The 25,780-nt window shown below is 38.1% G+C and overlaps 1 protein-coding gene across 5 annotated transcripts in view; it reads left to right on the forward strand.

The window, feature by feature from the left end:
* CYTH1 (cytohesin 1) overlaps positions 1-25,780 on the forward strand; it is a 179,207-nt gene that overhangs the window by 74,534 nt on the left and 78,893 nt on the right. The window contains exon 1 of one of the 5 annotated variants that reach the window (XM_044001779.1): positions 1,213-1,315. The exons of the other annotated variants lie outside the window; for them this stretch is intronic. Within the exon in view, the coding sequence (XP_043857714.1) occupies positions 1,288-1,315 (28 nt within the window). The 5' untranslated portion in view covers positions 1,213-1,287. Of the gene's footprint in view, positions 1-1,212; positions 1,316-25,780 lie in introns of those variants that run through there. 5 annotated transcript variants of the gene reach the window in all.

The raw sequence follows: 25,780 nt of genomic DNA on the forward strand, positions 1-25,780 counted from the left end.
CTGTTCCATCAATATCAGTTCTTTCTTTGGAGGTGGATAGTATGCTTCATCAATAGTCCTTTGGGATTGTCTTGGATCATTGTATTGTTGAGAATAGTCAAGTCATTCACAGTTCTTCAAGCAGGATGACTTCAGAAAGGCCTGGAAAGACATGTGTGAAATGATGTATAGTGAAGTGAACAGAACCAAGAGAACATTGTGCACAAAGTGATTTTTTAAAGGGCAGGACTGACCATATGACTCCCTTACCCCCTCAATAAAATGCCAGTGGCTCCCTGGTCATTTTCAGGATCAGCTAGCAAGTAGAAAGTTTGGAATAGAAACATGACAGAGACTACTGCTTCCACTCATGTTTTCCCAGGGTATTTTTCTTAAACAACCTGAAGTGGGATTGGCAAGACAGAAGCAACCAAAGAACAAATCTCTGAAGGTGGACTGGTAAAGGCTGGAGCTCTCAGACCTCTTGCCAACACTGTCCTTTGACTCACAAAAGGCTGGGATTTCATCGCCCAGCAGAGAGTTCCAATGGTGTTTGGGACAGGGGTTATACAAGAATAAAGCTGATAGGGGAGGTACAATAGAAAAAGTGTACTGATGATTAGAAAGGAAGAACTCACATTTGGCATTTTGCTTTGGATTTGGTGTTTTGCTTGCTTTGTTCATATCATTCATTTATTGAGTACTTAACTATGTGCAATGTTCTGAACTTTTATTAGCTCATAAAATCTTGTCCATTTGACCTGTGATGTGATGAACTCTGACTAGTCATTCTCTCTCTCTCTTTTTTTTTTAGTCATTCTCTTTTGAAATAAACTATGATCTCATCATGAGAAGACAGGGCTTCTTCCTGTTGTAATCTAAGAATTGGGGCTAAAGTATAGGAGAGCAGGCAGTTTTAATGGTTAAATCTGATTTGATTGTATTTGTGAAGACAGTTAAACTGTTGTAATAATTTGTCTCCCCATTAGACACACTGTAGGTACTAAAAGAGTTAACTTTCTTTATAGGAAGGTACTTCAGCTTGACAGGAACTAGGTGGTGGTGATTCAACAGGGAATGACACTCCTTTTCTGGCTGTTTACTGATTGGCTCTGTGTATTTGTAGCTTTCAGTTCAGGAAGCTGCTCTGAGCTGTCCTAGTGGCTAGACAGATTTACAGGTATTGCTGGGCCACGAAATCTTACTTAGTTTGGAAAGCTTTCTCTTTAGTTACATCTTTTACCAGAAGAAACCAACTGAGAGGAGTAAACTCGGCTGAGACCTAAATATTTTATCCAGTTAGACAAGATGGTCCTTAAAACAGAGGAAGAGGATGGTGAGTCCAAGATAATACTCAAAACTTCTGCTATGGGTTGGGAAATTTCTGTATGTATGTTGACGAGTAATGTGAAGCTTGAAGACAGATTTGCTAGGCCTTTTATGTGCTTTCTGGGGTGGGGCTGAAAATGAACCTAGGCTATGGAGTCTTCTTATTGCAAGGTTTTCATATAAAAGGAGAAAATGTAGTATGGGAATTGTTTCATTTATCTTCACCTTCTCTTTTAGAAAAGGGGTAAACTAGCTGTCCCTGTCAGCTGCCCCTTTTCACAAGTGAATTATTACCAACCAGATTCTTTTCTTTGAAATTAAACTCTCAATGCTTATACTACTTAATTAATTAACTATGTTTCAGAGCCAACTCCTCCTTTGTCTTTACTGGCACTTGGTCAGAAGTTACAGGGGTTATGAGGCTGGGTTAATTTTATGACAAAGGTCAACAAAGTATTTATCAATCCAAAATGTTTTTGACATTAACAAATTGGGAACAGGGATATTCTGGGTTAGGATTAAAATTTACTTCTATTTTTATTCATTAAACATGATGAAAAAAGTATCTGGTATTTTGGGCTTCTTTCTTTTTACAAAATTACTTTCAGATTATTTTGAAGTTTGGTAGGTAGATGTGATAATACTGCCTACTCTACTCTTATGATAAATACTGAAATTATAAGTAATGTAACAATATGCTTATAGTTTTTGGATTCTAATAGATTCTCTATGAAAAGTGTGTCTAAGATTCAGTGTGTTTAAAGTCATGGGTTTTTTCCAATTAAAATGATGTTCATGGAACTTTGAGTAAGTAATAGAGTTTTAATATAATTTACCTTTAAATTATCAGAATTAATTTATACTAGCTTGTATGAAACAATATTTTATTTTTTGGGGAAGACTACATGTAACTTTATAGTCAAAAGCAAGGTTTTATGGTTAGAGATGGAGGTCGTAATAAAAATGCCGTTCATTTTTATGCTGTTCTGTATCCAGGACAAAGTAAAGAAAGTATATATTCTTGACCTGTGAATAGCAAACTCATACCATTTATTTTCTAGATGATTCATTTAAAAAACATTTATCAAAAATATACTTTGTGCTAGGAACTGGGTAGATGAAAAATTTTGCTTAGACATTATACCCACATCTAGGTTTATAATCTAATAGGAGAATAAGACAAATTCAGGTAACTAGTACATAATATTGTATGGATACATTAAATAGTTGCTGAGCAAAGTATTATATGGGGGGACAAGTTGTTACTGTCAAGGGATCAGGGAAGGTTTCATGGACAAATGACATTTGATTTGGGGTTTGATGAATGTATAGGAATTTGAGAAGTAGAGAGGAACAGGAAGACATTTCAAGCAATGGAAACAATGTGATCAAAGATGAGAGGCATGCTTGGAAGACAGTCTATTTTGATTGGGCTGTCTAGTACATGGAGGGGAATAGCATGAGATAAGTCTGGAAAAATTCGGTGATAACAGTATTTTGAGGGCCTTGAATGCTAGGCAAAGGAGTTTTAACTTAACTTCATAGGTAGTTGGGAATTTAGATTTTTTTAAAAAATAAAAGATTTATGAACTAGGCTGTAACATGGCCAGATCTAAGTACTGTATAAGGAATTTTATTAGCAGTATGAATGGGGATGTAGGAGGGATGCAGGAAGGCCTTTTGGACTATTGTTCCAACCCTAGGATATGGGTATAATGGCTGCTATTGCTACTTCTACTTTCACTGCTACTATTATTGCCTCTACTACCTTATGTACTTTGCCTAATCTGATAAATTTATTTTTCCTTTTTTCTTCTTCTTTATCTTATCTTTTTCATAAGCCAACAATATCTGGGAATGGTATTAACAGAAGGATAGACCCTAGTAGACCCCTGGTTTCATTAATTTAGGGAACATAAGGAAATTCCTTTTTGTAATTCAAGTCTGCCCTTTTCCCTGTAACTTATAGTGCTAAAAAGTTGTCTAGAGCACTGAAAGATTGAGTTGCCTAGTGTCATATAGCCAGTAGGTGTCAGAGGCAGGACTTGAATCCAGGTTTTCCTGGGTTAGAGGCCTGTACTATGTCCCCTAAACCACTCCTCATTCCATGTTAACATAATATAATTAAATTCAGCAAAAGTTATCTAAATGATATCTTTTTAGATAAGATGGATAGAGATGAGGGCAAAATTATTATATGGGTAAGTGGATCCAGAACCAATGGAATGATGAGACACCAAATTCATTAATGGCTCCAAGTCAGAGCGAATGGAGAGCTGAGTCCTGAAGGAAGGATGAGAAGGAGGTAAGTGGTGTCATGAAAACCTATAGAGAAGAGAATATCCAAGACAAGGTGATCAAAAGTGTCTGAAACTACAAATTGATTAAGAAAGATAAAGGATTGAGAAAAGGCCCTTAGATTTGGCAATTCAGATTTTTGGTAACTCCGGAATAAACAGTTTTGGTTGAGATAGCTAGGTGGTACAGTGGATAAATTGCTGGCGCTTCTTTCCTGTGACACTGCCTACCATTCTGGTATAGGCCCTTATGTCTGTTGGAGTAGCCTCTAACTGATCTTCCTTGCCTTATTTCTCCCCATTCTAGTCCAACTTATCTGTCAAAGTGATGTCCCTAAAGTGTAGATTTCATCTCCCACCTCCCTACCCCCATTCAAAAAACTTTAGTGACTCCCTTTCACCTTCAGAATTAAGTGTAAAATCTTCTGTTTGGTTTTTAAAGCCCTTCATAATCTGGTCCCCTCCTATTTTTCCAGTTTCCTAATATTTTATTACCTGTCCCTTATATTGTGCTCTGTGACCCAGTGACATTGATCTCCTTGCTGTTCCTAATACAAGATATTTTATCTCCCTACTTTCTACATTTTCACTGGCTCAGTCCCTCATGCCTGGAATTCCCACTCTTCATCTCTGTCTCTTGACCTCCCTGGCTTCCAATCAAATCCCAGGTAAAGTTCCATCTTCTTTAGGAAGCATTTCTTAATCCTCCTTAATACCAGGCCCTTCTCTTTGTTGATTACAATTTATCCTATCTTGTAGGCACATAGCTATTAACATTTTTGCTCCACCCATTATTAGACTATGATTTCCTTGAGATTGAGTGTTTGAGATATCAGGTGTTTTAAAACAAAATTTATCAATGAAAATATTTTTCTAAAGAAATGTCTCAGTTTAACAAGCAACAAGAAACTTCTTTTCAATTAATATAATGTCAAAAAATAGCCATGTAAGAATTGGAAATCAAAGGAATTCCCACCAATTGGAGAATGGCTAAATAAGCTTTTGTATATGATGGTGATGGAATATTATTGTGCTATAAAAAATGACAAGCAGGATGATTTCAGAAAGGCCTGGAAAGACTTGTATGAACTGATGTATAGTGAAGTATGCAGAACCAAGAGGATATTGTGCGCAGAGACAGCAATATTGTTTGATGAAGAACTGGAATAACTTAACTATTCTCAACAATACAATGGACTAATGACAAAGCATACTATCCACCTCCAAAGAAAGAACTGATATTGATGGAGTACAAACTGAATCATGCTATTTTTCACTTTTTTCATTTTGTTATTTTATTCAAGTTTTCTTGTACAAAATGACTGATGTGGTAAGGTTTTACATAATTGCACATGTATGACCCATATATGATTGCTTACCACCTCAGGGAGAGTAGAGGGGACAGAAGGAGGGATAAAAATTGTAAAAAAAACAACCCCAAAAACCTATAAATAAAAATGTTTATTACAAGAAAAAAATAGCCATGAAAGAAAGTGAACAAATCCTATAAATACTTCAGGCTGGTTGCCTTATGGGGACTGGCTTTTGTGAAAAGGGTCCCTTTCCTATTGCCTGTGGGTTTCTGACTGACTTTTTGAGCAAGTCTGGGGTTGAAGAAGTTATTTACTAAGTTTCTTAATGGATTATTAAGGCTGTTGCAAACTTCACAGTTTTGCTAGAGTAGGTATATAGAAGCTGATTGGTCTGCCGTCCATTCAAGTAGCTATCTCAGTTGAAAATCCTCCTCTCACTCTTTTCTAAACACTTTACAGTCTACAGTTAGACATCATCACTAAACTGAAACTGCTCTTTCCAAAGACATTACTGATTTTATATGCTAAATCAATTGCCTTTTCTCAATCTTCATTCTTCTTGATCTCTCTGCTCATTTGATGCTGTTGACCACCCTTTCCTTCTGACTGCTCTCTCCTCTCTGGATTTTCATGAAACTGCCCTTTTTTAGTTCTCTTTTTATTTATTTAACTCTTCTTTTCTTTATCTTTTGCTGGATTATTACCCAAAATATGGTCCCTTGATAACCTCTGAGGTCCTCTCCAACTATATTACTCTTGAGGTGTATGTACTCATCTTAAAGATAGAGAACGTAAGGACCAAGGAAGTTAAATGACTTGCCTATGGCCACATGGCTCATAAGTGAGTGAGGTGGGATTTAAATCCTGGCTGCTACTGTCTTTAAGTACAGTGCTTTTTTCATTATATTTTGAGATGCTGCCTTTCATTATTCCTACTTAGGTAGTTTGGTGGGAAGAGAGAGGAGATGGAAGTGAGAGCTTTTATGGAGGCAGAACTGATGACTAGATTTGAGTGGTGAGAGTCAAAGATAATGCCACTTTTTTAATATGATAAAGAAGCTGAGAAAGGTACTATTGCAGGAGACAGTTAAGTTAGAAGGAAAATCAGGTTTAGAGAGAAGACAATGATCTCAGTTTTAGATCTGTTTGACTTACTAGTGGGACATGAAGGTAGAGAGATCCTGTAGCCAATTAGAGATGGAGGTCTGTAGCTCAAGAAGTCAGGATTTATACACAAACACACATATACATACACACATACACACATACATTTGATATTCATTTATTAGAGGTAATGGCTGAAGTTGTAGGTGTGAGTATAAGGAGAGCCAAGGATAGACCTTTGGAAATACCCACCTTAAGCACTTAAGTAGCCACTAGCTAAAATCAGGAGAGGAAGTGCTTAGGGAAGGAAAGTGGGTCAGGTATTGGTCTAATAATGGCTGAGAAGAAATGAAGAATGAAGGCTATAAAAGACCAGTGGATTTGGTCATTAGGAAGTCATTGGTGATCTCTGAGAACACAATTTCAGTAGAGGAACGGGAAGAGAAAGGGGGAGTCAAAAATCCAATGGCAAAGCTTTGAGGAGTCAGTGGGTATCAATCAACAAATATTTATTAAACACCCACTATGTTTCAGGCTCTGCAGTAGGTGATGGCTGTAGTAAGGAAATAGGAGCATTATTATTTTTAAATCCAACATTCCAAGAACATTTAGGATTGAAGAGGGAGAGAGAAATGGAAAAGTAACTGGATGGGGTAATGAGCCAAGGGAAAGATTTTTTTTTTAAGGGAAAGATTTTTTAATGTTAGGGGAGATCTGGACATACTCTGGAAAAAGTCAATAGTGAAGGAGACATTTAAAATGCAGGGAAAGGAAGGCACGGGGCAAAGGGGCAGGGAGGCAAGGTCTTTCCTTGATTGTACTTGAGAACTAATGTGTTCAAGTCACTTGACTTCTTTGGGCTTCAGTTTTGTCATATGTAAAATGAAGGGGTTGGACTAGCTGATCTCTAAGGTCCCTTTCAGTTTGAAATCTCTTATGTGTGACAACTATTTGGGATAAAGATCAAACTAACACCTTAGATTTGCATAGCACTTTAGTTTTCCAAACCTAATTGCACATTTTAATTTGATTCTCACTACAAATCTGAGAGGGAGGCAGGGATATTTATCTCCATTGGATAGATGAATAAATTGATATTCTTGGAGAATTTGACTTTTCTAAGGTCACACAATTAAGTATGGTGGCCAGGTCTAAAATCCAGTTCTGCATCATAATCCAGAGCTCTTTCCTCTGTATCAGTACAGAACTCCTTTTCTCATTTCAAGACTTCCAAACTCATCAGCCCTAACTCCCAGCTTCAGTTTGCTGCCTACTCTTTTAAGACTGATGTTTCATGAAGGTCACAATTGCATGTATATCTGCATTTTCTATTGTAAGTCTTGGGGAATCAAAGAAAGAGGAAGGTGAGTAAGAGTAAATCCAACATCCAGGTCCAACTGTGTGGAAACCCTTCTTTATTGCCAACTTAAACATCCAACATACCCTGATTCCTCACAACAAAGAATACTGTGCCATAAGCAAAGAACGTTTGAGAACCACAGTTCTGTTATGATAAGGGAGCACAGTTTGGTGATAGAAGGGAAAGGAACTAGATTCAGAAATTATGCCTTTACAGAAATTTAAAATATAAACCCCCCCAAATTTAGTAATTTTACAAGGACAGTTAGGTGGCACAGTGGATAGAGGACTGGGCCTGGAGTTAAGAAGACTTGAGTTGGCTTGAGCCCAGCCTCAGATACTTACTAGTTGTGTGACCCTGGGCGAGTCATTTAACACTGTTTGCCTCAGTTTCCGCATCTGTAAAATGAACTGGAGTAGGAAATGGCAAATCACCCTAGTTTCTTTGCCAAGAAAACTCTGAAGGGGTTCATGAAGAGTTGGACATGATTAAAACAATTGAACAACAACAAAAAATTTTTACAAAGGAAGTTTGAAAGCCCATGGTTGCTTGTGAAACATTGAAACACCCTACTGAGTTTCACAGTTCAAAGAACTCTATACTAGATGTATGACTTCTAGGGGAAATCCAGGCGTAGGTGGAGAGTTTTTGGTTGTTTTTTTTGTCCTATTTGAAAAATCCCCGTGCAATTTGTAATATTTTTAAAGGAATCAGAGTGTTGGTTCATTTTAGCAAGCAGGTGCTTCATTATCCCTGCTTGCTGATGCTTGTCCTTCCAGTTTTGACTTGAATTCAGAGACAATAGGGAGAATGCTGCCTAATAGGTCAAAGGGAATAAACAAGCAGAGTTCCTATAGGCAGCCCATAGTCTGTATTAATCATTGATACGTATAACTTAACTCATCTTTTATAGCTCTACCAAAGGGCTTAAAACAGAACACAAGGATATGAGTAGGGCTTTCTGTTAGCAAATGGTCTTCTCAAGTATTCCCTGGGATCGGATGATTTTTTGGACTTAAACTACCTAGACTACAGCTGACTCTGACCTTGATTTTCAGAATTGCCCTTCCCACCTTTCAGAAAAGAATTTGTGGGTTGAAAAAGGGACCAGATATTATGACTGTGCCTGGCAGGTGGAGAATAGCAAAGGTCGGAGTCAGGATAATGTTCTGACCCGAATCGATGTGCTGAACTTTGTAATTATATGCCAAGCTAAAAGTTGCTAGACTCATCATTCCCCAGTGAAAGCGGGGAGTACTGGGGAACCTTGAGAAAAGCTCTTGCTGTTCCTCGCTGAACCGGGGAAAGACATTCCAGAGCCACAGTCATCTCGAGATGCAGAAATGGGATTGCTGGTGAGACTGCTTAGAGACTCCCAACTGCCCCCCTTTTTTTCTTAGAGACTGAGATTTATTCCCCTGCTATCTACCTCACACTATTCCCTTTGCTCTCCTCCGCACCCTTCCCACCCCCAACTTGCAGCTGCAGACTGTAGCTGCTTTTAAAATAGGATTGTTTTAAGTGTGTTTTTTTTTTCCAGTATGCATGTGACAACGTATTAAAGTCCAGATGGCCCTTTGAATCTCTGCCAGTTCTGCTTACTTGAATGCTAGTGGTGAGATTGTCAATGGAGGAGGTACAAACCCAGAAGGGAAGCCCATTTCAAGTATTGAGGTTTTATGCATCCAGTTTGAATTTCACCAGGGCAAACTGGGTGGAGGTTTGAGCTACCTATTGAACTGAGATTATAGTGCATTAGCAGAAGAGAATATATTTGGGGTTAGACTGCTCAAGCCCCAGGCGAAAAGCAGGCAAAGCATGGGTTATCTTACTTTCACTTTCAAATTAAAGGTTTGTTTTTTTCCCCAAACTGCTATTTTTTAAGAGGTGTGGAAAGGAGGGGGTTAATAGAAAGCTCCACTGCCAGTGGGGGAGGAGTGAACTAAAAGAAAGCTATACTTCTATGAAAGGAGGAAGGAAATCCCTCCCCTCTGCCCCAAGCATATTGACAGCATAGACTGCCTTCCTTGCCAGTGCTACTTACTCCCCAAAATTTTGGGACACCCTGAAAAAGCACTTTAAGATTCAGTCCAAGAGAATGAGTATAGAGATATGTGGGGATTGTTCTTCTAGTGTAGGTCCGATAATATTTCTTTTGTTGTTGTTAAACAGATAATGATTTTGCACACGAAACTGCAAATCTCTCTTATGTACAACTTTTCTTTTAAAGTGTATAATAAATTGAATATGTAGTTTTCAAAGCTGTCTTGCTTCTTTATGATTCCTTCTGGCCTTCCTTCTGTTCTAGTCTGCATTAAAGAAAAATGCATTTTCTTTCATACAATGACTTTTTCTTGCTTTGGGGGGGGGGCAACCTTATCTCTCACCTCTCTCTTCCTCCCAACCCCTCTACTCTTTAAAAGAAAAGAAGAAAAATCTTTGTTATAAGGATGCATAGTTAAGCAAAACAAATTTCTGGAATACTTTTTTTTTTTTAAGGCAGTTGGAGTTAAGTGACTTTCCCAGGGTTATACATCTAGTAAGTGTGGAGGGCAGGTTTGAACTCAGGCCCTCCTGACTCCAGGGCAGGTACCACCTAGCTGCTCCTAGGAATAATCTTAAGAATCAACAAGCATTTATTAAATAGGCGCTGTGTTAAGCATTGGTGATACAAAGAAAGGCAAAGTTTATCCCTGTCCTCAAGGAGCTCACATTTTAATGGGAGAGACAGCATGCAAATAGCTATGTATATACAAGATATGTACAGGATATAGTATTAAGGGACACTAGGCAAGGTCTCTTGAAGAAGGTAGGATGTAAGCTGAGTCTTGAAGGAAGCCAGGAGGTAGTGATAAAGGGGGGGAGAGAACAACCAGTGAAAAAGCACAGAGTTGGGAAATAGAGTCATGTAGTTCAGTATCAGTGAGTCATATAGTTTATGGAAGGGAGTAAAGTATAAGAAGACTAAAAAGGTAGAAAGGGATTAAGTTAGGAAGGGCTTTAAATGCCAGAGAATTTTATATTTTCTTATCATGGAGGTAATAAGGAGCCACTGGAGTTTATTGAGTCCTGTGGATAACTGGCTTTAGGAAGATCACTTTGATTGTTGAGTGGAAGATGGAGTAGAGTGATGAGAGACTTGATCCAAGGAGGTCAAAGAGAAGGCTATTGCGGTAGTCTTGTCATAAGTGATGAAGGCCTGTACCAGGATGGCAGCTTTATCAGAGAAGAGAAAGGGATGTATATGGGAAAGGTTACGAAGGTAAAATTAACAGGACATGGTGATAGATTGGATATGGGTTGGAGGTGAGAGTGGAAAGTTGAGGATTATGCCTAATTTGTGAACCTTGGTGAAAGGGAGGTTAGTCCAACAGAAATAGGGAAGTTTAGAAAAGGGGAGGATTTGGGGTAAAGGTAATTTGGGATAAATCCAGTTTTAGACATGTTGAGTTTAAGATGTCTAGGGAACATCCAGTTTGAGATCGCTAATAGGCAGTTGGAGATGCAAAACTGGAGGTTAGGAGAGAGGTTGGTGCTGGATAAATAGATCTGAGAATAATATTTGTAGAGATAATACTTGAATTCATGAGAGCTGATGAGATCATCAAAGAAGATAATGTATATAGAGAAGGCCCAGGACAGAACCTTGGGGGAGCGCCACAGTTAAGCAGTGCCAAACTAGATGAAGATCCAGCAAAGAAGACTGAGAAGTAGTCAGACAGGTTCTAATAATTCTCCGTTTCTCCCTTGTAATGCTCATCACAGTAACTTGTTTGGACAAAAAGAGAAGGGAGGAATTTGGTAGAAAGAACATTTGCATTGGGGAACAGGAGACTTGCATTTCCTTTGATAATTCTGCCACTGGAGGCAATAGCCTTCTTTGACCTCCTTGGATCAAGTCTCTCATCACTCTACTCCATCTTCCACTCAACAATCAAAGTGATCTTCCTAAAGCCAGTTATCCACGGGACTCAATAAACTCCAGTGGCTCCTTATTTTGTAACCTTGAGTACCTCTCAGGCCCTTGGTTTCCCTCTTTGTAAAATAAGAGGCCTAGATTTAGATGTTCCCTCAGGACCTGTCCATCCTTAAAATCCTGTGAATTTTACCTTTTTAATGACAATTAACCACTTAACTTACCTGGACTGTAGCTTTTTCTAATGTCACATGAGGGATTTGGAGATAGTCTTTTAAGATTCCTTCCAACTTTAAAATTCTTTGAGTAAACAACTGCCCCATGAGATTGTAAGGAGATGAAAAATCCCCTTTAGGTTTATGTGAAAGTGAAGGGAGAAAAATAGAGTTTCCTCTGGTAGTTCCCAAAGTTTCTGGAAGTGAGGTGAAGTTAAATGTGAATATTACATTGATAACAAAGATGCCATTACCAGATTTATTTATATGGCCTTGAAGATCAGTCCCTGTAATGCTTATGTAGAGCTCAGAAAATCCTGTTCAAAATGAGTCCCCTTTTTTTCAGTATTATTCTTAGTCCCAGAAACCGTCAGAAAACTATTTCATGTTATATGCGTTAGCCATCTAGAAATCTTTTTACTTCAGTAATGAGTGTCCACTAAAACCTGTAAGCATAACTAATTTGCAGATTGTTTTTCATAATTAAAATAAATCCTTTGTAGGTTTGTAATCTCAATGTCATTATGAAAATGTTTACTGAATGAATGTTGAAATTCATGTCTATTTGAAGCAAAATAAGGAGCTTTCAATCTTTATTCTCAGTTCTATTTGTTTTGCCTTTGGCCTTTTCTTTTTGATATATAGTATAGTAGAACTGGGCCCTCTGTCTACGTTTGGGTTGCTTAGCAAGGGGAAAAAAAACCTCATGATATATTCCCTATCTTGGAAGAATGGGCCAAATAAAATGGCTATAGTGTTGTTGTTGTTGTCTTTTAAATTTGAATTCTAAACTTTCATGAAGGGACCTGGATTTGAATAGTGGCTCCAACAATTACTAGTTTCTGTGATTGTCACTTTACCTCATGAAGCCTTAGTTTCCTCTTCTATAAAATTGGGTTATGATAACTAAGTACTAATGATAACTACCTACTTTGGAACGGTTGTTGTGAGAAGTGTTTTTTAAACCATAAATATATCTACATGTCGGTGCGGTGGATAGAGTTTTGTGACTGGTGTTAGGAAGACTCCTCTTCCTGAGTTCAACTCCGGCCTCAGGCACTTACTGACTGTGTGACCCTGGGCAAGTCACATAACTCTGCTTCAGTTTTCTCATCTGTAAAATGAGCTGGAAAAGGAAATGGCAAACCATTCTAGTATCTTTGCCAAGAAAACCCCAAATGGGGTCATGAAAAGTCAGACATGACTGAAAGTGACTGAACAACAACAAATCAATGAATCAGTAAACATTTATTAAGTAGCTACTATGTGCTATCCACCATGCTAAGCACTGAGGATACAAAAAGAGGCAAAAGACAATCTCTGCCCTCAAGGATCTTGCAATCTAATGTATGTTTCTATTTCAGATATAGCTATTACCAAGTGCCAGTACAAAGTACTATGCCAAGTGCTATGGGAATACAGAGAAGAATAAAACACATGTAATCAGGGAGATGGCTTGCACAAATCAATCAACAGTATTTTGTTAAATACCTACTATGTGCCAGGTACATAGTAATTATCCTCCTAACACCTGGGGATACAACGATAAGACATGAAATAGTCTCTGCTGTCAAGGAGCTTATATTCAAGTATAAAAAAGTTCAGAAAGAGAAACACAAAGTACTATAGTGGATTAGAATTGAAACAGGCAGTTGGGGTGGGAGAGTATTCCAGGTCAAGGAAGCAGTAATTTGAGTATAGTGGGACAGTCGTTCTATTTGGCTAGAGAAGAGAAAATGCAAAGGAAAGTAGTAGGAGATACGGCTAGACAGTACATCAAAAAGTGTTTATTAATGTTTTAAATTTATTTATTATGTACCAGGCACTATGCCAAGCACTGGGGATACAAAAAAAGGCAAAAATACTTCCCTCCTCATGGATCTCACATTCTAATGAGGGAGACAAGTATGAAATAATGTCCTCAGATGAGTGAGCTGGGGGAGACCTTGCCATGGAGGCTTGAAGAGGAATGAAGAGGTTTGGAATAGCCACCATGATGAGTGCCATAATAACTTGACTAGGCAGGTATAAAAGGATTTCTTTGCTGCACTGAGGACCTAATTGAGATTATATTATATAAATTTGTAGTGGACCCATGTAGACTGGTTTTGTGATTTTTCTCTAGTCCTTTTCATCAGCTAATCAGTATGAGTGAAGGAGGTAGATGTTGGAAGTAATGGCCAGGTTGGAGTTTGACAAGGCATGATCAAGATAGGACAGAGGGGCAGAGGATTTGAGTGTAAAGTTGAACTGGTTCACCAGTGTGGGAAGACGTTGGGACCAAATAGTTGAGAATCTTGAATACAAAGCAAAGTTATTATTCTAAAGGCAATAAGAATCAATTGAAAATTTCTGGTTTAAGGGAGGAGGGCTATTATGATTAATTTGAAGCTGCCTTATAGAATGGTTTAAAGGGGGAAGAGGCTAGAGTCAGAGAGACAAGCTAGACCCAGAGAGACAAGTTAGAGTCTATTGCAATAGTCCAGAGAAGTAATGAACACTCAAGCCAGGGTAGTAGCATTGTGAATAAAGAGAAGTAGTTAATAAACATTTATTAAGTCTTACCACGTGCCACTCCTTGTGTTAGGCCTTGAGACAACAGATATTAAAGTGAGATAGTTCCTGCCCTCCAAGAACTTATATTCTGCTGGGGTGATGCACTGTATTAACAGAACACATATAAAATAAACAAAAGGTGATTGATTTTCTTTTGGTTAAAGTTGGGGCACTGATAACTGGGAAAATCTAGAAAAGACTTGAATGAAGTGTTAAGTTGGGGAGAGCCCTGAGGGGAGTTCCAATATGTAGTGGTGAATAGGAATAACGTTTCAATCAAATTTATGCAGCTGGAGATGAAATGTCAGTTATAGGGAACAGCAAGTGGGATACTTTGAATGGTACAAAGAATGTAGGTGAGGGAAAAAAGTGTGATCAACCTGGATAGATTGGTTCTCAATACCTAACAGAAGATTTTACTTTTTAACTTAGAGGCAATACGGAGCCACTGAAGCCTCTTGAGCAGGTGACAGCATTCATTCAGTTAACAAGCATTATTAAGGATTTATTTCGCAACTGGCATTGTGGAACATGTTAGATAATCAATCCTGTACTTTAGGAATGCCATTTTGGTGGTTACTGTAGGTCAGTTAGATTTTGCAGTGGTCCCAGGTGAGAGATAGTAAAGCCCTGAGCTAAGGTAGTTGTAATGGAAGTGAAAGGAAGGGGACAAATGCCAAATGTGAAGGATGTGGTAAGGAGTAGAATCAGAAAGACTTAACAACTCATTGTATACATGGTGGAGAGAGACAGAATGAAGAGTTGAGAGTGACTTATAGTTTATTAACTCAGTAACTGGAAGAATGGTGGTGCCTTCAATAGAAATAATTAAGAAACAAGTGGTTATAAGGGAGAAAGATTGAATTTGGTTTTGGATTTGTTAAGCTTGAGATGCTTATTGACCATTCAGGTAGCAATGTCCAAAAGGCAAATAGAAATGTGGGCTGAGGGCTGGATATACAATTTGAGCCTTTTGTCTTTTTTATTTCTGTTCTTCTTCCTCATTATGCAAGGTTATTAACTTGTGCTAGTATTTGCAGTAGTATAGTGGGAAGAGGCCTGGCCTGGAGTCTGGAGATCATGATTCTTATATTGACATTGACATTAATTATATCCCAAAAGTCATGCTATCTCTAGGCCTCAATATCCTTACCTTAAACTGAGATTGAATTAGATAAATTCTTTTTTGTTGTTTTGTTTTTTGTTTTTTTGGTTCTTTTTGTTTGTTTTTTATATTTTTATTTTGGTGGGGCAATGAGGGTTAAGTGACTTGCCCAGGGTCACACAGCTAGTAAGTGTCAAGTGTCTGAGGTTAAATTTGAACTCAGGTCCTCCTGAATCCAGGGCCAGTGCTTTATCCATTGCGCCACCTAGCTGCTCTGTATTAGATCATTTCTTTTTTTTTTTTCTTTTTTTTTTTAAAGTGAGGCAATTGGGGTTAAGTGACTTGCCCAGGGTCACACAGCTAGTAAGTGTTAAGTGTCTGAGGCCGGATTTGAACTCAGGTACTCCTGAATCCAGGGCTGGTGCTCTATCTACTGCGCCACCTAGCTGCCCCTGTATTAGATCATTTCTAAGACTTGTTTTCCCCCAACTCCAGAATTCTGTGATTCTCTGAACTACTGTCTTTTGTCTTTACTTTTTTTAGCCATAGTAGTTTTTCATAAAGTACAAAAGAATTTTTCAACTAATGCCTTAATTAGATTAACTAGGATGAGCTTGTTAAAATCAACTAAAGGAATTATTTATCCTTTATAGAATCATAGTCTCTCAAAAATTATTTATAGTCAATGTTTGAGACCTTCTATAATGGGACTTCTTTTATGCAGTGTCTGTGTACTGAGCTTCAGTCCCCTCTAAATGTTCTACTCATTAAAACCAGACAAATAGCAATCAGGTTCATTTAGAAGACTCTGCAGGGTCAGCTTGTGTATGGTGATCACATAACTTTACCACTTCTATTTTCTTTCTCCTTTGGAATCTTCTTTCAAGATGCTTTTTAGCCTAGGGTTTATATAGCACTTTAAAGTTTGCAAAATGTTTTACCTGTTATCTCATTTGATCTCCACAATAACCGTGTTAGGCAGATGTTACTTGTGAGGGCCAAAATTTGATATACGGAGCATTATTTGGGTGACTCACCTTAATATTGGGGTCCCGGAAATATGAGGGATCTTTTAAGTTCTCCCTCCACTCTGAACTTTTTAGATATTTCTCCCAGGCCAATAAGAAAGGAGCCTCTAAGCTTTAGTTCACAAAAGGATCAGATTTTATTACTTGGGAATTAATTAAACAACAAAGGTGAAACTAATAAAAATCAAAGATAAGGAAATAGGAAAATAGAAATGTCCATAGATATTCTTAACTCTAAGCTTAACATTTTCACTCCCCAGACCATTCCCAATTAAGCTAGTTCAAAGGAATTTAGGGATTTCTGTAATTAACTCACTGAACCTGAAAGTCTACAGTTGCTCGCACCACCAGAACAGCTAACACGCTACCACAAGGGGAGTCTCCAGACAGAGAGACCCGAGAGTGAGCTTGTGTTCCGGAAGAAGCCTAGTGTTCCAGAAGCAGCCCTCCCCCTCCCTTCAGGGAGCGTTCAATATTTCCTTCCCCAAAAGGGGAGGTCCTTCAAAAACTGCCTATGGAGAATTCTCCTTCTCAGTTCAGTATAATACGTAACTTCGGGGTGGGCCAGGTGGGGCCCCTCCCAAATGAGTTAGCTAAAAACAGGAATATTAATCTTTACCACAAATAATTTTGACCACATTCCCCCTTCCCTTTTGTTTCTTTGGAAAACCCGTATGGGTTTGCTGATGAAATAGCCAAAAATACCAGAATATAATAACCTATGCTAGTAAACAATATGTTAATATCAGTATAGAAAAGGGAGAGAGAAATGAGGGGCGGTCCCTCATAAACTGATGCTTTGACATACTGTTATCATCATTTTGTAGATGATAAAACTGAAGCACAAAGAGGTTAAGTGGCTTACCCGTGGTCTGATGTCCTATATATTTCTCTCTCTATATGTTCCTATATGTTTCCTGATAATAGCTGTGATTACTTTCATGTCTGCTTGCCCCTGTGTTTCTCAAATTGTTAGAACTCTTTACTCTTTGGGATATATTATATAATATAATATTAATAATAATTGTTAATGATATGAAGTATTTTATAATTATATTACAAATGCTATCTCATTAAAATAGGATTCTATTTATATAATATAACAGTATATATTCTGTCATCTCCTTAATCTTTGGAATATATTACAATATAATTATAATTATATCATGTTACATATTATTAGCATGATATAATTTATTATCAATATATACTGTTATATAATTATATCATGTTAATATAACAAAGGGCATGTTATTCATATATAATATCATATATGTCACAAAGGTTAAAGAGTTCTCTATGGGAGAAAGACAGGGACAAGCAGGCAAGAAAGTCGTCACAGCTATTATCAAGAGATATATAGGGCACCTGACCCTAGGCAATTCACATACCCCCCCCCCCCCCGTGCCTGTATTCTCATCTAAAAACATAATAATAGATTATTAATAGCATAATATATATTCCTATTCCAAAGTGTATAGATACATGTGTTTTTGTGCATGTATATATATGTAACAAAATTATACATAAATTACATGTCATTCTTCAATATTGCTAAATAGAAAAATTATTTTAATAATAAAGTTAGTTATTTGCTTTCTAGAAAAAAGTTCACCTATGAAATAAATCAAGTAGAAGTCCAACTTCTCAACTGAAGAGATGTTCTATGCATGATGCTTTCCTCCCCCGTGTTCTTTCTTCTTTAACAACTTTTCTTTCCTATTATTAACACATTTTTTTTCTTATTATATAAATTTACTGACTTTCAGTTCTCCACCAAATAAAGTCCAAATTCTTTAAGACTTTTAAACAGTTTAGAATGGTATTTAAGTTCCTCCTTAACCTAACTCTCATCTGCTTTTTCAGCTCACTACACTCTTTTACATATTCTTAGTTTCAACTACACCAGATTAGCATGTCCTTGATGTCTTCCCATATTCTGGGCCTTCAGAGTTTTGCTTACCTAGAATACATTCATCGTCCTTTACCCCTCTCCTCCCTACACACATACACTCCCCATGCCCATCTGTTGAAACTCTTCTCATCCTTTGAGATCCATCCTGGAGCCATCTCCTCCAGGAAGCCTTCTCAGTAGGTGTTTAACTGAATTTTATTTAGTGATCTTATGGGGATGCCAAATGATTGTGGATACTTAGTTGAAAACCAGCCTAACCTTGAAACATATTCTCTTGAAGTGTCTTTGGGTTCATTGGTTCTGACCTGTACACTATGGGTCCCCTGCATTTCCTCTCCGCATCCCTCATCTCCAGTTGCTTCAGAGTTCTCATTATTGACCAAGTTGCCCTAGGAACTCAAAGATACTGTATGCTGAGTTGTAGAGGACTCTGACCTTAGATAACATTTGATTCATGCCCCACTCCCTTGACAGTTTCTGTCCATTTTCTAGATCAAGTCCTATCTCCACCCTGAAAGCCTTCCCAGATTATTCTGACAAGCTGTGAACTTCTTCTTTTTCTCTTATAGCACTTGCCCACACCACTTCATTGAAAATTTATCCCTTATTAGTTTGAAATTTCTCTGGTATGGTTATTGAATGAACTCTTAAAAATGTTTAACTTTTAATAAACATGTTTTTTGTCTTCCCAATTACATCAGCAACTTTTTGAGTACAGGGGACACATATTCCTTACTTTTTACCACAGCACCTTGCACATATTAGGTACTTAGGAATACTTAATTTCCTGATTAGTTTCTGTATGCTTTTTGCTTCCTGTTTTCCCCTTCTCTAAATCTCCCTACTCTTTACTCTCTGATGAAGGGGTCCTTTCTCTCTAAAACCAGTTCCTCTACATGTGCTCTTGGCCATATCCTATAGGTCCATTGACAACAGTAAAAGGGAGCTGGACAGAATGTAGTAAACTTTTTTGTTTTTGTTTATTTTTTAAGTGAGGCAATGGGGGTTAAGTGACTTGCCCACGGTCACACAGCTAGTAAGTCTTAAGTGTCTGAGGCCGGATTTGAACTCAGGTACTCCTGACTCAAGGGCCGGTGCTCTATCCACTGCACCACCCAGCTGCCCCAGAATGTAGTAAACTTTAAAGGAAAAAAGCTTGGGGGGTGGGGTGGGGATTCTTACCATATTCTCTAAACCCATCATTCCATGTGTTTGCATAGCCTTTGCATAGGCTGTCCTTCATACCTAGAATGCACTCCTTCCTAGTGTTGCCCATTGTTACTCTTCTTAAATTACTTTATATTTATGTATACATCACAGAATAATAGTATCAGAATTGAAAAGGACCTCAGGTGTTGCCGTCTCTTCCTATACACCATATCCAATAAATGTGATGACTTTTTGTTTTTTCATTTTATTTATTTATTTTTTTTGGGTGAGGCAATTGGGGTTAAGTGACTTGCCCAGGGTCACACAGCTAGTAAGTGTTAAGTGTCTGAGGCCAGATTTGAACTCAGGTCCTCTTGACTCCAGGGCCGGTGCTCTATCCACTGCGCCACCTAGCTGCTCCATGATGACTTTTTGTAAAGGAGAAGCCCAATAATTCTTGGAACTGACCAACTTTTGCTGTATATCCCAAGTAGAATGTAAACTCCTAGTGGTCAGGGACTGGTTGTTGGTTTTATTTGTGCATGCTCCAGATCTGTCATAGTACCTTACTTATAGGTAAGTAGGTACTTAATTTATGTTTATCAAATTGAATCGATGGTAAGGGGATTTTTGAGGGGGAGGACATAAAAACAGTGCATAAGAAAGATTGTTTTAGTAGCAATATGCAGAAATTGAGTGTTGGAGAAACTAAAAGCAAAGGATATATCTGTGAAGCTGTTGGAGTAGTCTGGGCATGAAATAATAGTAGGATAGGGCTTTAGACATAATGGTCTAATCCCAGAAAAATTATTGAGAAAAAGTTGACTGAAAGTAGTGACTCATTTGGTATGGGAATCAAAGGAGATAACTGCAGAATGAATGAATGAATGAATGAATAAAAAGAACAACTTATTAAGCATATATTATTTGCCAAGCACTGTGAATACAAATAAAAAAGCAAAAACGTTCCTGCCCTCCGAGGGCTTATATTATAAAAGTGGGAGACAACACATGTAGAGGAGCATTCAGCTTCAGAGCAATTCTTAGAACCTGGCCTGGAAATTCTTAGGAAACAGGATTCAGATGTCAAAATCCTGAGATCCTTGGAGTTCAGTGTCAGTTTTGATGGAAAGGGTTTGGATGGCACAGTAACAGAGAATGTGGCAAAGCATGGCTACCCAGAAAATAGGGTGATAATATTGATGATAAAACCTAGGTTTCTAGAGACCACAGAAGCAGAAGGGATAGAAATGAGAAAGGGGACTATTGTGAACAAGACGTTGAATTTGCAACTACCTTCCCATTTAGGTGGTTTACTATAACCGAGATCCATTCTCCATCCTTGTGAGTAGCCATGTATTCTTTATGACTGAGGAATCATATACAGCACCTTTTTAAAAACCTGGGACATAAAAACCTCACTAAAATGCAAAAAAAGCAGAAATATTAAACATATCATTGAATAATGATGATGGAGTAAAAAAATATACTGAAATAAAAGCCTTTGAACAAAGAATTAAAAATTAATTGGAGATGAAATAACTAAATCCTAAAGGGCAAGTTATAAAAACATTTTAAATAAAAAGTTGGTTGTGAAAACCTTTGTGGATCTTTTCCATTTTTCTTCTTTTTTGTTCCACTTTTATTCTTCTTACATGTCTCCAGGATGATTTTGCTTATTAGCTGAATCTCTTGCCAAGCTGGTTTCTTTGGGGGGTGGGGTGGGGCATTGGAGGTTCAGTGCCTTGTCCAGGGTCACACTGCTAGTAAGTGTCAAGTGTCTGAGGTCAGATTTGAACTCAGGTCCTCCTGAATTCAGGGCCAGTGCTTTATCCACTGTGCCACCTAGCTGCCCCACCAAGCTTTCTTTAAAATTATTTTACCCTCCCTACTGTTTGAGACAATACTGCTTAGAATCATCCACCACATTTCTTCAGGAGATATTGCAATTGATGGAAAGATGTAAAGAATTCAATATTCTGTTATAATGATTGTTGGTGATGATGAAAAAACCTTAATTTGGTAGTTTGGTAAAGCAAAATATCACCTTAAAGGTATTCTAACAAGATGTTTACTATCCATATATCAAAATTCTTTGAAAAATATAACAACTGAAAAAGTCTTTTAAAATTACCTTCTGATCATAAACCTTGGGCAAAGCATGAAAGGAGGGAAATACATGCTTGATAGATATTTGCCATTGTGATAGAAGAGATACAATGCAGAGTTTAAATTGAAGAGAGACTCTATGGATGGTGAGGTCCTCTACATCCTCTTATTTGTAAATAACATTTTACCCTGGGCATCACATCTCAGAATAGAGATTCTTGGAAGGGATCTGTAACCACTCAAAAGAATTTTGCCTGACCTTCCACAATGGAAAAATCAAGTGGATGAGGATTGCTCATTGCCTAAAGTGCAGTTGAATGGAGAGCCTATAGGGATTTTATTTCTGTAGATATATCTTGAACAGATGATCCAAATGGACAGCAAATTGGGCATAGAACTAAAAAGGAATAGTAGAGTGGCACTGTATCAGTAAAGCTGGATTTCTTTGCAAGGAAATTGCAAAGTCTCTTTAATCACCTCCAAACTTCTCCTAGAAACAAAAACCTATATATTTTTTCCTTTTCTAAAACAAGTTCTTAGTGATATCTTTTATTTTTACATCACCTACATTTCTGAATATATTTTTCCCCTCTTTTGAGAGAGCCATCCCTTATAACAAAGAAAAAAAAGAGGTGGAAAACCAGTCTAACAAAAACAACCAAACACATTACTTATTTCTCTGAAGGAAAAATAAATCTCAAGATACCTTCAGGGAACTATCTGCATGATCTCAGAAATGGTAGCTGAGGGAGGCAGCAGTAGAGAGGTCAGGAATTCCTAGGTTGGGCTGAGAACTGCAGGAATATAAGATAGCAGATGGAGGATGGTAGTGGCAGAACAACATAAGAGTTGTTAGACTAAGTCTACTAGATCCAGCAAAGGAGATACTGGACTAAGTGAGAGCTAGAACTAAAGAATAGTAAGGGACTGAGGCACCATGTGGAAAAGAAATTCAGATCTTGCCCATCATTGGTATTCATGAGTGCTTTCATGCTTCTAGCCATCATCTTCTTGCCTTATGCCCTAATGTGGTGTTCTGTGAACCATGGAAAATCTGGGGACCATACTCTGGGAGCTTAATCCACTCTTCTTTGGACCTACCACTCTGGGACGTTGGTGAATCAGTGAGATCACTCACATAGCTTGCTATGTCTTGGTTACCCTAGACCAGGCTTCAAGCCATTCACCCCTGCCTGATCTTCCCCTTCCCCTTCTTCCTCCTTTCCTTTATGAACCTATTGCTCTGAGAACTATAATCAAGTACTAATGTTGGTTCAGGAAAAAATATGTGATGAGATTCTTCCATGTTCCACTCATGATCCCTGTCACTTCTCTCCTCCTCTCATTGTGTTGTCTCCCTCATTAGAATGTAAGCTCCTTGAAGAAAGGAGATGCCAGCCCTTAGTATGATGCTTGGCATATAGTAAGCACTTAATTAGTGCCATTCATCCATTTATTCATTTTACAGGCAGAATTGAAGCTCAGAGAAATTGTGTCATATCCTGGTCACACAGCTAGCAAATGTCAGAGCTGAGACTTGAACCCCTGACTGCAGATGCTGTATTCTTATCACTATACCATGGTTCTTTTCATTTGAAATAATTAATTAACAAGACAGTGTACAAAAAAGTGTTAAATTGTGGAATCCAAACTGGGAATAAGGCCATACATATTAGAGATCAGTGTAAGTTGGAATCATTAGGGAAGGCTTCACGGAAGAAAGTCTTGAACTGGAACTTGAGGGTTAGAAAGGATATTGGTAAAAAAAAATTTTTTTAAAGGGGGCAGCTAGGTGGCACAGTGGATAGAGCACTGGCCCTGGAGTTAGGAGGACCTGTGTTCAAATCTGGCCTCAGACACTTGATACTTACTAGCTGTGTGACCCTGGGCAAGTCATTTAACCTTCATTCCCCACCCCCCACTCCCCAAAGGTCTGCATATGTTGAGAGGAATAGAAAGGGGCCACTAAGGTGAAATGATTGGAAATAGGCAGTTATTTTGGAGTAATGAGAGAGAGGAACTGTCATAGGGAGGTGGTAGGGGGCCAACAAAAGAAATATAAGGAGGTGATAGAAAGATACAGTTTTATGTTAAAGTTGGGCTTCCAGATTTACTTTAAGTTTCTGTTGAAGTGTTTTTGGGGGTTTACGTTTTGTTTTATCTTCTGTGAATGAATTTGGTGGCATTTTTTGAGACTTGGATTTTGCAGAATTATTATGATTCTTTAAAAAAACCTTTTGATTTCTCTCAATATTAGTCAATTAACAAGCATTTATTAAGCCTCTATTATGTACCAAACATTGTGCTAGACTCCAAGGATAAAAAGTTAAAAGCAAAAGTAGACCATTCCCACTTCAGTTTATTTGGGGGAGGTGACATGTATGTATATAGTTATATACAAAATAGATACAATGTAATTTTGGGGAAGAAAGCACTAGCAGTTGGGTGGTCTAGGAAACAGTTCATGTAGACAGTGGCACTGGGTTGAACCTTGAAGAAAATTAGAGATTTGGAACAATGGAGGTGAGGAGGGAATGCATTCCAGTCATGGGAGATATCCAGTGCCTTTGGATAATGGATGTGCTTTTGGATGTTGGATGAATGGAAGATGGAGTGCCATATAGGAGGAACACCAAGAAGGCCAGTTTGGAGCAATGTATTCATTGGAGGGGAGTAATATATGAAAAGTTTGGAAAGACAGGTTGGGGCCAAGTTGTTAAATATTTTATAGACAGACACTGGAGTTTATTGAGTAGGGGAATGACATTGTCAGGTTTGTGTGATAAGGAATTCAATTTAGGAGCAATGTAAAAGGTAGCTCGGAGAGGAGAGAGATTTGAAATAGAGATACCAATTGGGGCCATTACAATAGTCCAGATGAAGGATGATGAGGACTTGAAACTAGGGTAATGGCTGTGTGAGTGGACAAATGGGGATAGATTCCACAGATATCCTAAAGGTAGAAACAAGATTTGGCACCTGAGTACATGTGTAATGAGTAACAGTGAGGAGTTGAGAGTGGTACAGAAGTTGTGATTCTGAGTGATTGGAAGGGTGGTGGTAGCAGACATAGGGAAAATCAAACAAGGTATAGGTTCAAGGTGAATAATAATATGAATTCAATTTCTGATAACTTGAGTTTACGTTATCTTGGAACATGCAATTCAAAATAATCATCTTTTCTTAAAAGACAGAAGCTGGGATATAAAAATAAATTTTTGGGTCAAATATGAAGATACTTTTATAGTAATTATGTGATCCATTCACATTCCCAAGCAGTATTGAAACTTCAGGTAAGTAATTCAGTAGGTAAGGTTGGTTTTGTCACATTAGTATTGTAATGAGAACAGGAAGTTTATTCTTGGAAACATGAGAGGATTTGGTTTTTAGCAATACCTTCAGGACATGGTTTTGGGAATTAATGCATTGAATGCTAAAACATTGTTGGGGAGATATGTCACTTATTTTTGGTTTGTGTTTCTCCCCCGCCCCCCATTTCTTCACTCTCTTTTATACCAACCTACCATAGAGTTTTCAAAACTAATTTTCTTATTGTGTGTGGGAAAAGTGTTATGGTATACACGAGACTTTAGCTGTGCTTCCTGACATCAGCCATCTTACATGTCAGTTCCCAAGACAAGCCTCTTTATTCCCACCCTGACAAGAATTTACTAGGATGCATATATTTCAGCTTTGGGGAGGGGGATGGAAAGCCATTGCCTCAGTCATTAATAGAAAGTGAAATAAAAAAATAATCCCTGCTTCAAAAGAGATGGAGGAGCAACATTAACATGATCTCCTGCATATTCCGGAATCAAGTTAATAAGCAAACAGCTTCCTGAAACCCTCCTTTGACTATGTTTTAGAAATCTGGTCAGTGTCAGTTCACTGCTGACATAGTGCAGAGTAGCAGTCAGCACGTTGGGATTGTGGGTGAGGGGAGTGACAGAGTATCGTGCTACTCTTTATGGATGATGCATTCTCATCTTATTTTCTATTCAGTCAATAATACAAGTATATCCAAGTAAGGGTTAATATCTCCCAGTAAAAGCAACCATCCACTCTTACTTCTGAGGGGGAAAGAGAAGCAAGCAATTTTTCTCCATCCCCAACCCCCTTCCTAAAGCCCCAGGAGGGAGAGAATGGGGGAGTAGTGGGAGGGGCCAGCCATGTAATTGCATTCATGGAAATTAGCCTGAGAGAAGCTGAGCTGTGCACAAGTAACAGTTAGGGTCACAGCTCCATGCATATACATCTCTATGGTACAGGCCAGCGTTCTCCTCCAGGACCAACTCCCTTTCCACTAGCAGTTTTTGTTCATCTTTCATTTCATCTGGACGCCCTTTTTCCTTTTTCTGCTGTGCTGGCATACACATGCTCTCTTTCCTCCATCTCTTGCTCCATC

Source organism: Dromiciops gliroides, chromosome 4, assembly GCF_019393635.1.
Source record: "Dromiciops gliroides isolate mDroGli1 chromosome 4, mDroGli1.pri, whole genome shotgun sequence".
NCBI lineage: Eukaryota > Metazoa > Chordata > Mammalia > Microbiotheria > Microbiotheriidae > Dromiciops > Dromiciops gliroides.